Source organism: Ips typographus, linkage group LG6, assembly GCF_016097725.1.
Source record: "Ips typographus isolate SLU linkage group LG6, UJ_Ityp_2.0, whole genome shotgun sequence".
Lineage (NCBI taxonomy): Eukaryota > Metazoa > Arthropoda > Insecta > Coleoptera > Curculionidae > Ips > Ips typographus.
In genome coordinates, this window is record NC_138427.1 from 1,340,339 (window position 1) to 1,354,854 (window position 14,516).

At 33.8% G+C, this 14,516-nt stretch overlaps 1 protein-coding gene across 6 annotated transcripts in view; it reads right to left on the reverse strand.

The window, feature by feature from the left end:
- Nucleotides 1–14,516, reverse strand: part of zfh1 (Zn finger homeodomain 1) — a 200,471-nt gene that overhangs the window by 8,676 nt on the left and 177,279 nt on the right. For 3 of the 6 annotated variants that reach the window (XM_081982135.1, XM_081982136.1, XM_081982137.1), the window contains exon 3: nt 536–843. In XM_081982135.1, the coding sequence (XP_081838261.1) occupies nt 536–843 (308 nt within the window). The other 3 variants (XM_081982138.1, XM_081982141.1, XM_081982139.1) reach the window with 3 other exon arrangements.

The window sequence follows — 14,516 nt, forward strand, 5'->3', positions numbered from 1 at the left end:
CATATGGATAAGATAATATGCAAATATATCATAGTTCTAAGAAGACCAACTACAATTTAAGTACCGACTTTTTTTGCGGTACATCGAGGTGGTAATGGGGTTTTGTTTTCCGGTGCACCGGCACCGATAACAGGTTCCAGTTAAACATTTTTCGATAAGAAAAAACGCAAATTTTGTCGTCAGATACCATATTATTATAAACACTTGATATTCTGGGAATTGCAGTATGGTGAAAACGTTTCGCATCAATCGACAAAGCGATTTACCTATTAGTGCAATCATCACGGGGATCTGCAAAGCAATGATCAATTTTCTGTAAATATTATTGTTGAAATGGAAGTGCTAGAACTTGACCGTTGACATGTTATAAATATGACCCGATTGTGGTTACAGTTATATGACTAGTACGGAGATAAGTCGTTAATAAATACCTACATCTGAGTGAATCATTATAGTTAGAATGATAAGAGTTTTGAGATAGTAGCCACATAATACAAAGAATATTGCGCTGATTCAACATTGATTTTTTACTTACCACTTGGGCATTTGGTGAGTGGAGTAGTTCATGTTTCTCCAACTGTTCTTTGGAGGAAAAATTGGTACTGCACTGGGCGCAGGTATATCGGCTTCCTGTCGTTCCTCCAAGTGGTGTTGGGGAAACGGCACTGGCTATCGACAAACTGTTTTCAGAGGTAGCTGTCAAATCCGTATGGGCAATTTCCATGTGTTCTTTCAATGCCTGGAAACTCTGGCAACATTTTTGACATTGCGGACATTTTATAAAGTAGTCAGGACTGGCGCTAAGCTCTTCTTCTTTGATGGTCCCGTTGCTCAGGGACGGAGCTGAAACAAAATAAACCCAATTAGTGTGCCATTTCTTACGAGCAAACCGGAAATGCACTAACATTCTTCAGAATTGTTAAATAATGGCTCAATTTTAACATCTATATTTTCCAGCATTTTTACCGCACCTGACTGATTTGATTGACGGTCAGGAATTTGTTACTTTTTGTTTCCCAGGTTGTTACGTGCCAATTTTTTTGACATGTTGGTGGCATATTTGTTCCGCGACTGGACCTAATATTGTTGGAAACAGGCGTAAAGTCTAATTATACAGGATGTCACTAATAAATGTTAAGTTGCTTTAATTATTTCCCGTGTTGAGCGACACGGTTGTGTATACCTATGACTTGTTTAACGATTAAATTGAAACCTTTTGTTCAGCAGGAAAAATGCGGCCTAACTCGCACAATATGGTCACAGCGAGCGGTAAGAATAATATTTGAATACGTATAAACATTTATATTTCAATGAAGTATTCTTAGATTAGTGTAGTGTAGGTATATGCTTAATTATGATATGATTTCTCGAACAGCATTAAAACATTTTTTCTGATGATGCTCAAGAATTGAATCAGTCAAAACCTTCGAGCAAAGAGAATCAGGAGGTAGCAAACACCCCGTTTGTGTATTAAGTGACCGAGACGGAAGTCGCCATCATTGTCCCCCACATTCACCTACTGCGCAATTGAATAAAACTTCCGAAGTTAGTCGTAAAACAGTTTTGTTTATATTTGGTGGTATGTGAAGTTAGCTAAAAACCGCAAAGATTTGTTGTTTTGGTTTGTTTTGCTTTTCGGTCCATTAAAGATTAATTTTTGCAAACTTAAATTAGTTGAATTATTATTGACGAGTGGATTTGTGAATAATGGGCAACAGCAGATTGATTATCGTCAGTGATTTCTGACAGTTTACGGCCGCCATACTGCCCCCCATTTTTGTTCTCCTCTTTGATTGCTATTGCTCCTTCCTGTATTTTTTTATTCATTGGTCAAAACTCACACCTTAACTTAATTTTTTCTGAATGTCAGAAAACTTAAAATTTGGATTCGTAAAGTGTACCATTATACATTCCAGAATTCTAGCTGAAAAAGGAATTAAACTAACGTAAAATGTCAAATTATGACATAAAGACACCGTTTCTTTTAAGGGAAGATCTTGTCATTTGTTTTTTTCTTAACATTATTTCAATGTAATCCAATTTTTATTTAAGGTTTGATATACGTTTATTTTTGAAATTGAAGAATTTTATCCGTCAATTTTTGGTCTATGCAATGGCATTTGCGTAAATTGCAATTTGAACTGCCAGAAAGGACAGTCAGGGACAAAATCGCCTGTAACACTTGGAGTAAGAAACTGACTGTTTTAAGCACATTTTTGGAATTCTCATTAAATTTCCTATCGAATAACCTGAAAAAACACTACAATATTTGGAACAGCCAGGGAGAAAAACGCTGTCAAAATTTGAACTTCTCGAGAAAGAGTTTGAAAGGACAGTCAGGGGACAAAATCGCCTGTAAAACCCACTTGGACTGAGAAAATGACTGTTTTAAGCAGATTTTTGGAATCCTCATTAAATTTCCTATCCAATAACCTGAAAAAACACTACAATATTTGGTACAGCCAGGGAGAAAAGCACTGTCAAAATTTGAACTGCTCGAAAAATAGTTTGAAAGGACAGTCAGGGGACAAAATCGCCTGTAAAACCCACTTGGACTGATAAATGACTGTTTTAAGCAGATTTTTGAGATTCTCATTAAATTTTCTATCCAATAACCTAAAAAACCCTACAATATTTGGTACAGCCAGGGAAAAAAGCGCTGTCAATGTTTGAACTTCTCGAAAAACAGTTTGAAAGGACAGGCGGGGACAAAATTGCTTGTAAAATCCACTTGGAGTGAGAAAATGACTGTATTAAGCACATTTTTGACATTCTCATTAAATTTCCTATCCAATAACCTGAAAAAAACACTACAAGATTAGTACAGTCAAGGTGAAAAGCGGTGTCAAAATTTGACTGCCAGAAACAGTTTGAAAAGACAGTCAGGGAGAAAATCGCCTGTAAAACCCACTTGGAGTAAGAATATTACTGTTTTAAGCACCTTTTTGGAATTCTCATTAAATTTTCTATCCAATAACTTGAAAAAACACTACAAAATTTGATAGTCAGTGAGAAAAACCAAAAAAAAAATGTAATTTACCAGCAATCATTAACTTCGTCCATGTAGCTAACATTACAGATAATTATTCTTCTTAGCAGAACTGTACAATCTCCAAGTTTGCACTTAATGATAATTATAATTGAAGGTAACAGGTCAACTTGAAACCTTGCTATCTTTTGTAGTGCTTTTATTTTTCATTGTAAAACAATTGATTTGTCGGAACTTCCGTCAAAAAATAAGAGGTTTTCACCTGCTGGAAAAGTAAAGACTAGTGCCAAAATCCCTCAGCGTGCATTCATATAATTCGCATTCCTTTTTCAACAAAAACATCCCCTTTATAAAAATGCTAACGAGGTATTTTCATACGTGGCGAGGGATCCTTTGATTCGTGTGAAGCCGTCGGTTTTTTTCTCGACACGATACAAAAGCATTTTATTAAAATTGGATTGTGTCCAACTGGAATAATTCAACGTGACACGGCGTCACAAAAGGAATAATTTTGTTTGTAAAGCTGGCGCTAAAACTTTTAGTTGTCCTGCTAAAATAAAAAAAGAAGGTTAAGCAATAAATAGAGAATGAAAGATTTATGAAGATTTTTGTGATTTACGAAGCCCTGCAAAATATGAGTGGTGTAAAGGTATGTAATATTTACTTGGGATGAAACAGTCCATAAAACATGCAGATTGATGTGCTAAAGCAAATATCGCGATAATCATGACCTAAATCATGGAAACATGGGGGAAAGTGGACAATGTTAAACCGATTCATTCGCTGTCATCAATCCATGGCGGACTAACCTTGCTTTCGACAATAAATTGCCGAATCAATTAATTCAGACCGTAAATTTTCTGTTGTTTGAACATTCTTAATGTAGTGGCTATTCGTTATTTATTTTCTGCCAATTTGAAATTAAACCATATTGATCATAACAGTTTGAAGCATTGACTGTGTTAAAAGACAAAGCTAATGATAAAAAAGTCTGGTTCGTGGCTTTTATTATCACATAATATAAAACGTTATCACTAGCTTTTCCTGTGTAAGTAACAACTTCATTCAGGATAAAATTAAGAAAGTCATTAAATTTAACATTTTCCACATGATCCAACTAAATAACGAATGAAATATTTCATATTTCCATTTAAACTGTCTGATATTAAAAAGTGTTTATGTTAAAGGTGGATGTTTGCGAAACGGAACCTCATATCTATTAATATTGGTTCGATGCAGTCGCCACGAATTTAAATTTACCTTTAAATAAATATTTATGACATAACACCAATTAGAAATAAACATATGCACGCATATGGGAAAAAAGTTATTAAACGCAAAGCAAATATTTACATATTCCGAAATTAATATTCGTTTCGTGCGGTCCTGAAAGCACCTCGTTCATCTTCCAGAAACCCAAAACTTCTACCTGGAAGTCAAAGAATTTTTTTATGGTTGGCCCGATCACATGTATCGTGTTACAAGTGGAACTAATAGCTAAAGAACCAGAGGTAGAAAGCCATATACCTTAACATTTTTGACATTGAAATAACAGGAAGAAGCAAGGTGGCCGCCAGGTTTTTTTTGGTCTGGCCAAATGTCGTTTTCGGTACCTGTGGTGCAGTTTCTTAGAATATGTTACTTTTAAGAGACACCATACTGAGCTTTATAAATTGAAAAACATTCCCAAGGAAAGTGGGAACCAATAAAATCGAGACTCCTCCCATTTCAAACAACCTGTACAATCAGAAGTCGACAGGTAAATGAGATAACCGAACCATAGATAAAGAGTCAATATTAAGGCAGGTGCAAAATGGGTTCTTTTATTGTATGCAAGGACCAATGACGATTGAGCAACTTTCAGGTGGAACCTACGTGAAATGACTGTCTGTAGGTGTTTAGAGTGTAAGAATGTTAATTACGCACTTAAAAAGTGAACCTTAAATAATGTTTAGATTAGTGCCTTGCAGGTGTTTTTAGTTTGTTTATGCTGGAAAAATCGTCTGGCACTCGTTTAATTGGTACTAAAAGTTCAGAGCTGAAATCAACTAAGGTAAGTGATTACTAGCTTTAAATTTATACAAAAAGTTCATTCTTCTAAATTTTTATATTTGATAAAAAAATAAAAGGCAAATAGCTATAATTTCTAATTGAAGATGTCTTTATTTCTTTAGCTTACTTATTTTTTTCCAGAGGTGATTTAATTATTCAGTAATTTTGTGCTAAACTGAACTAAACAATTTTTGTATTATACAATATTTAAACAGAGTGTCACGCAGTCTGTTTATTACGCACATCGATTTAACCCCGATATTTAATTGGGAAATTAACGAAACTGACAGAACAATAATTAGTAATTTCGAAACAACAGCAAATCCACATACACCTGTTCAGGTGCTAATTACATTCGCTTTAATGCATGTTGATGACGTCCTGCATGTTGATTTTGCTAATTAATTTCGATGGACTCCTGGATGTATTATACACATACTGGATATTGAACAAATTTAAAACATTTTGTTTTTTATGTCTGGTATTTTAGACTAATTTTCGCACACAAAGTTATACTTATGTCAATTTTAATTAGGGATACTTGTATTAAATTGAGTAAAATGAAAAAATAAAGTAGTACAGTGTTTTTTTTAAGCTTTTACAGAAACCTTAAAACTCTACTAGAAAATTGATAGGGATTTCTGAAACAAATTGCTATAGAAAGGAGAATTTGTAGCAGGAATTTAATCACGTCTTCTTTTAAAAACAAATCTAGTTTGCTATACCTATAAACTACTCGAAAAATGAGTTGTTTGTATTTTTTTCAATATTATCTTTGTAAGTCACAAAGTTTTTGAGATATTTAGCTCAAATTTTTTAGCATTTCAGTTTAGAAACTTGTTTTTTTTTGTGCTGCCATCGTTTTTCACTTATTTGCCAAAATGTGAATTAGTGCTACCTAATTTTTTTGTTGATTATGCTTAATTTGTAAACCGGCGTTTGTGAACTGTTTGAACAAAAATAAACTTATTATATTTATACTTATAAAGTATTGTAATAATTACGATTTAATAATAATTTAAAGAATTTATTTATCTAGTAATTTTAACATTCTGTATTTCCTTAATTCGAGTATATTACAACAAAACAAGAACACCCTGTATAAATACACAGAAAGAAAACATCCAAAAGTGACTACCAAAATATTTTTAACTTTAAAATAAAAGGGCTACAGCCAAAAATAGTGTTTTTTTAATGGATCACCCGGTATATCTAAATATCTATTCTGAAATCTAAATATTTTCGGAATCTGCATTTTCAAAATTCTGCAAATATTTTACACAAAAAAACATTTTGTTAAATAATGCCTAGGTAGAAAAATTGTATTTTGTATTTTGAGTTTGAACCTTGTTTACGCGTATCTGCAGGTAAAATAGAATATTATTTAAAGTTTGTTAAAGGAATATTTTACTAGTCATTTTAACATCAAATGGCTTTTTCAGTTTTTTCAATTACGTACAGAGAAGCCCAAAAAGGAGTTGGTCAGTCCGCAGTGAATATCCCTGTGTACAAAAACCCGCCATACTGTGGTAATAATGCAGAATGATCTCTATAACCTGTTTGATCACACATCCCTACATTAATGTCATGCTAGTTATTTATTTATTATTCATTTATTATTATAATACATAGACTAAATATGCGTAACATCAAATAAAGATTTCTAGTAGATTGGAGCTTTACCTACAAATTTAAATAAACACATCACAATTATTTCTAATAAACTTTAATAATAAAAGATTAACTGTCCAACCTAAGTTATGAGCGTATTAATTCCAAGACAGTGAAGTAAAACAAATAAATAACTACAACTAAAGTTTCAAAAAGAAGAAAAAAAAGAGCAATGTTAACAATTATTTGTATTATTTTGCTATAAGAATGTTTTGAGTTTGTTATAAGATTGTTACCTATATGCCACAGGTTAGATTAGCTACAATTATAATCTTTTGTAAAAAATTTGGCGGTTCAACTTGAAAAAAGCGCCAAATGATTATTTTAATGTAAAAATTGGGTTTGATTTTTTTAAATTAGGGTTTCAATGTTGAAATAAAAGTGGATGCAATAAAAAAACAAAAAAAATGCAAAATACCTTGGTGCTGCGGTAAGAGGGTTAGGTAAGCCATCCAGCAGAAATAAATGGTAACAACAAAGTAGCAATAATAGTAAAAAGCACAGTAACAAAAATCACCGGTGATGAACGTAAAAAGCAACGATTGAGGCACATTTGAGAAGTACACTACTCACGTTGACAGGTGTTCCAGACATTGGCTAAACTCCAGAGTCGATAGGAATAACTGTCGTAACTAAACATGCTCTCACTTCGCGCGACCATGATCGAATGAGAGAACGTTCCCGTAAATACGCGCGCTTCCCCTTCGGGACGTGCACTGTGCAATGTTGGTTGTTATCCTGGTGATCATCGGCGGCGACGGCGGCGGCAGGCGTCATCCCCACCCCCGACGCCGACGACGCTCTCCTCCTCTTTCTCTAGTCCCTTTTCCGTTTCTCTTTCTCCCATCTAATCGGTGAGTCGTCTCGGACGCTGCTGCTACCTACACAGGGACTTAACAAACGACTCCGATTGCATCACCGCCCCCCGGTATAAAGAGAGTGGGATTCACACGCGGTCATCGGTATTCAACCGTTTTTTTTCTTTTTAGGAAAGTGCTGGCGCTCTTTTTAGTGGGGCGGCACTTTCATTCGTTCATCTGGCAGGTTGCGAGATTTCATTGTTAATGCCAAAACATTAACGCAACTCGGGAATAATTACTTTTTCTAATTATGGCATATAAAGTGACACTTTTCAAAACTGATTAGAGTGACAAAACGTTTTACTTTATGTAACTAGTTACATAAAGTGATCACTTTATGTAACTGGTTAAGAAAAGTTCATTTCATCACTCCCTGTTTTTATGCATTTCCGTAGAAACATATGGGCGACATCCATCATAACATGTCGTTGTCACTGTTTATACAAGGTGCTATGAAAGTGAATATTTGTGTTAAATCACTTTAAAAGATGGTTTTTACCGCTTTTTGGTCAAAATTAGAAAAAATTATGTATGCAACACGTTTCGAAAATGTCTTATTGTGTAACTCATTCAAATTGTAGGACCTCGCTGCGCTCGCCCTACAAACATTCATTCGTTACACAAAATCGAACTTTTCTTAACTGGTTACATAAATAGCTATTTTAATTTTGTTTTATAGCCTTTTATATCGTTATACAGGGTTTTTCAATAAAAAGTAGCCAACCTGAATATCTTCCAAAATAATTTTTCAATCCAATTCAAAGCAAATGTACAAATAAAATAGTGCAATTAATTCCTTATGAAATACCCTTTCCAACGATGTGCCACACAGCCATTTGAAAACTTAGTGGGGGTGGCTATGGTGGCAAAGGGGCTGATGGCAGAAATTCAAATCCTACGTAAAAAGATGTCCCCCTTGCAATCTTTGTTGACGTGTCTTAGCATTTTTGAACAGAGAAATTATTTTGGAAGATATTCAGGGTGGCTACTTATCATTGAAAAACCCTGTATACTAGTAAATGTGTGAGTACTGTATTGGTAGAAAGTAATTTCCACTTGTACACAAATCAACTTTTCTCCGCAACTCACACATAATATTATTTCACTTCAGGCTACCCTAAATTATTTCGAAAAATTTACAACTTATTGAAAAACACCCCGTATAATAAATTGACACTTTTTAAACGTTTTACCGTTATGTGACAAGTGACATTCAGGAGTATTTAGGGTGAGCCACAAGATGGAAATGAATTGAGGTTATGCTTTTTCTTATGGAATGTTTCAATGACACATTTTGAAAGAGTAATGTATTCTAAAAGATTGTAAAGTGCTAAATCTTTCTATAAGCAGATACTATTGTAATGCAACTCTGAAAGAAGTTTGAAATTTCTTTTTTAACCTAACCTAAGTGAAAATGATTGTCAAACTACAATAAAAAAACTTTCTAAAAAAGCAAAATATTAAAATTGAATTATGAAGCTAATAACATTTTTTTATTGTCCTTGTCAATGATTTTCTAATAAATTAATTAAACATATTGTACCGTCGTACTCCTTAATAACACACTTCTTGTACAACACTGTATATTGTTTACAAACAATAAACTGACACTGACACTTAACCTCGTTATCTGTCAACTTCAACTTCACTACAATCATCAACTCAACAACTAACTAACCAGGCCTGGTTCAGCTGCTTATATAGGCTTCCATGGTTTCTAGAAAGTTCCCAAATATTCATGAAATTGACTTTCTCTCTCACACTCATTAAGCTATAACATAAATCTCTCTCTATATAAGCAACGGAGCCAGGATTTTCTAGAACACAGACAAATGAATGTAGAACGTAAACAAAGCAACGCAACATACAGGGGTAACAACAAATAACTAAAGAAATCCTAACTAATAATTAAAGTTCGCTTCGCAACAATATTTTCGGTTTCATAACCTAATTAATTAGCAATTTCGTATAATTACAATCAGCGGTATGCAGTAATGATTTGACTTCAATATTATACTTCAAATGTCATCTTTATGCCATTTTTCTTGCATTCTCAATCCTCCACAGTGGAACAAGTTTCGTTTGCTTGTTTTTACAAAAATGAATGCATTTAAATTTGTTTTGTGGTAATTTCAGATCTGACATATTTTCAAACTTGAAAATTTAAGTTAGTGTCTAACGTTGTTTTACGTTTAAAATTGCTTTCACAACGACTCTGAAAATTACAACTCAGCATAGAAACGTTAACACAAACAAAAAGGCTTTTTTTCTAATTTCGTTGCAAGAACTAGTTAAGTAACTATTTTGTTATTTAACTTAGCCTAACCAAACTTTACTACTCCTTTTAGCCAATCTGTCACAACACTTACCCATACAAATTCCTATAAAGTGCACCAAACACAAATTTTACAAATCAAATGATTATTGTCATTTTCTTTGTAACTAACCACTTTGCACTAAGCAGTGGTTAAGTTTTATTAAGGTATTTATACATATTCCAACCAATTAGCATTATCATTTTGTTGACCATCTTTAAATAATACTTGAGGCTAATCATTAAATATTTTTGGATCAATATACGTGCCACCACCTAATTGTGCTTGATGATATTGGCCTGGAAATTTCAACCACATTTGTTGATTACTCTAGTTACCTTGAAATGTTTAATAAAGAAACGTTGATTTACGTTAAAGTCCAAGAACTATAAATTTATCTCCACACAGTCATTGGATAACGCGTTTAAATATTGATTTAACTGTATCGGGGTTTAAGTTCAATGTTAATAAGTCATTTGTTCAGGTTGAGTTTAAAATTATTTTTGCATTACTCTGTTACTCATTGTGAATAACTTGAATCAAAAACTCATTGTGTTAGACAAAAAGCCAAAAATGTGTTCAAACTTTTCATCAACCTGAACTAACAAGTTACAAGATGCTCTTTGTTATTACTGTGGGGGTCGTACCTACCTTTATTATTGGGAATATCAAACAATTGCTTGGACAAATGTTCGCCAAATGTTACCGAGCGTACGCATTATCACAAAAACTATTTGAAGGGTGCATTTAAGAGACCTACCCTTATCTGGACCCACGGGATTTATATACGAGGGTGCCAAAACTGTGTCTCACAGGTAAACAGTGGCACTAATCTAGGATTTTTTTTAAACTTAGCTAAGGTTCCAAATTTGATATTATATAGACTTGAAATTGAGTTGTAATTTTGCAAACTGGCTGGTTTGGAGCTAAAATATTTATTAAACAGTCCCGGTATACTAGGTCGACCATTATTGCATGGGACCTGTTTAAATCCCATTCTCTTCCTGGGAGGTGGGTTTCGATTATTGCGAGCTTTTGACACCATCTGTCCCACACAAGGTTGAAATTTAAAGCCACCATGTTTTTGTACCTACTTTTTTTTTGTTTCACGACTGTGTCTGTCGGGAATGGGTTATTTGAGAAGCGGGTGTATCTAGCTGGATCGTAAATCGGTCGAGACAAGATCCATTCATTTAGTTGTAAAATAATTACTCTCATACTAAAAAAAGGAGAGATTTTTCACAAAACAGTCTCTAGAATTTAAATTATAGCTTTTTCTGTGAATGAGTAGTACTTCAGGTTTCCGAATCAAAAGAAGAATATTCATGATGTGATGATTCATGTTCATGATATTGCCAGTTAGTTTCTGGCTGACACTAATAGAAACTCTCTGACAGGTTGTGGATGTGTAATCATATTCCAATAACTTTTAGCTTAAACAGGACATTTGTTGGTTTGATTTAGAGAGAGAGTTTTTCTAAAATACCGACATAGACCTAAAAAAGTGAGATAGGACCATGCAAATCGTTTTTATTTTGTTTTCAACTGTTTGCCTGCTATTACATTCAATATCTACTAGTTAATATCTCAAAAACGACCATATTTAGATAGAAACTGATCAAGAACCAAAAATTATCTAGACTAAGTAGCAGAATTTAACAATGTTATCATAAGCTGGGCTTTTAACTGAAAAACAAACTTTGATAAGTGTGAGATGAGTTATTAAAGAAATTTTAGACTTTTTGGTCATTTGACAATTTCCTGGAACTATTTGAACTTATTATCAGCAACTATCTGGTAATGCCAAAAACTATTTGACATTTGCCAGAAACTTTTATAAAATATTACATAGCCTCTTAGAGCCACCGTAATTCTTGTAGTATATGGACTGATCTAAAATTCCTTTGAAGAGAACTGAAGCAGGAGTCTTTGGGCATCGCACCAATTACTCCGAACCCATGGTCTAGGGTTTTTTAAGCGGAAATTCACTGTATAGAAAGGTTTATTCAGTTCAAACTCGACAGGAAATACCGGAACAAGGAAATTGCGATCTTTTCCGATAGCCAAGCAGTTATCAAAGCGTTGAACTCATCTAATATCAACTCGATGATGGTTTTGGAATGCCTGGGAAAACTCAATGATCTAGGAAGGAACACGGTAACCCTCCTGGTCGACTCAGAGAACACTTAAGGAAGCTAGGTCTAGGAAGAAGACAGCACCTGCAGATTCTGCGGAGAAGATCCAGAGACACTCCTCCACATCCTGCTGTAGTGTTATGCTGCACATTACAGAAGATTGAGCACACTGGGATCATACCAGCGGACTGTAGAAGGAATACCTCAAATAGATCTCGTCAAGATCCTGAAATTCCTAAAGGAACTGAATCTTGAGGGGCTGCTGCGAACAAGGAGAGACTTTGAGATAGCAGAAGAAGATCCACACCTACCAATACCAATTCTTATAATAAAATTTATAATGGTTTTTTGCATTTCTTGTTTTTTCAAGTGGTCAGTGTACAAAATAAACAGGAAATAGTCTTCTAGTCTTCTAACTAGGCTATGTCATTGATTTAATGTAATTTACGTTATACAAGGCGTTTGGAAAAAATATATTACAGACGGGACATATTTTAACAAACTTTTCCTTAACAAGCATTAACACTACCAATCTCTTAAAACAATAGTTTTGTTCCACAAATTATAAAATAAACTCTCCAGTACATTTATTTCATAATCGGAAGGTTTCAACATAAAGAAAATAAAACATTCTAAATTTACCGAAAATCAACGGTAGTCGTTTAATAGACCCTCATCCTTCCAAACATCCTTACAGGAATATCCAGACTACGATCGGCTCGCTTCGGTTTCGTGATTTGGAATTTAACTAGCCAATAAAATTTTATCTGTTGTTGCGTTGCGTATATTGCTGTTCCCGGGATATCTCAAAGCATGACCGGATTTAATTGGAATGCTTCACCAACGCATATTAACTCTCATACTGTGTGCCCTTTTTTTAAGCAGGAATTGAGAACAAAAATCTGGCAGTCCAGAGCCCTATAAATACGAAAGCTTTCCACGTGCTTTTCTTCCCTCATCATCCAAACAACCTCACAATAGGTATTTTTGAAGGTAACAAAGGCTGTCGTAAAGCTTTCCTTTCCCTTTCTATCGTTATAGAGTGATGATTTATTGACATTCTAGCTTAACTTTTGCGGTTGCTTTGTTGCTACTAAATCACTTTACAGCTATCGAGTGGAAGTAATATTTTAAGGTAGGAAAATTTAATATATGATGGAAAAGGTTGTTTCACGTTCACCCACGTCATTCTTTGCCATTTTGATTGACGCGGTATATTGTTTCAAGTTTCATTCGTAGTTTCAGTGGAGCGAGCTTAAAATGTGCTGGTTAAGAATGTTGTGACAATGTAAAGATGTCCGATATGTTTTTAGTGATTTACAGCTTATGATTTGAGCATTCCAAATTTTAAAATAGAATATCCATAAATTTATTGGTTGAACTACATCTGTTTTAGATATTTTGTATGTAATATGTTTCTGATGAGCTTGTTATTTACTAAAACCAAAGCTGTTGGTAGTTGGATTACTTTAATAGAAAAATGTAATTCAATTACTTTCAAGTAATTGAACTGTTAAAATTTAGTAGTTGCAATTGGCAATTAATTTTACAGTTATTTCAGTACTTTTTACTTTAAAGTAATTCAATTACTTTCAGAGTAATTCAGCCACTTTTCAATTAAGTCGACTGGTTTTTTTAGTTAGTGCCAACAAAACAATATTGTTTGCAGAAAATTTGCAGCAATGAGCGATGTTGTCAATTTTTTTTCTTGGTTTTCTTTTTTTTGTTTGGTCTTCTCAGTGTTACCAGATGTTAATGCTGTGTTTCTATCAAACTTAGTTTTGACCAAATTAATTCTAGAAACGTCTGAAAAAAAAATTAACTCTACACTTGAAAGGTATCTAGCAATTCCAAATTGATTCCAAAGGTCTTTTGCAATTTAAGAAAAATCTTAGAATATTTATAACCTTTGTAGAGGCCTCTAGCAGTTTGTGAGAGGTTTTAAGTAGTATTTAATAGCTATTTATGATATGAGTGTTAAAAGTGCATTTTTAAGGCTCGTTGCGAAAGTTTGCAATTCGCATGAAGCCCTTAATAATAATTGACAGTTCCGACGTTAAGGAACACTTTTATACTTTTCATGCGTCACGTGACAGCTGTCATAACTGTCAAAAACTCACTCACCAGTAAATTGAAAGTATAAAATGCCAAATATATGTGTTTTCTTGAGAAATTGTACTATAAGTTGTGTTTACAGCTCCATTGAGCCAAATTTGGCAGTTGGACCGTTAAGAAACACTTTAATACTTTTCTTGCGTCACGTGACAGCTGTCATAACTGTCAAAACTCACTCACTAGCGACCTGAATTTATAAAATGCCAAATAGATGTTTTACTTTGACGAATTGCACTGTAAGTTGTGTTTACAGCTTCATGTAGCAAAATTTGACAGTTGTCTAGTAATAATTAATCTAAGAGTTGGTTACAAAATTTTTCCGGAAATTTTGGGACATTATTAAAGCTTCCGGCAATTTTTAGATTTTTGAAAGGTATTT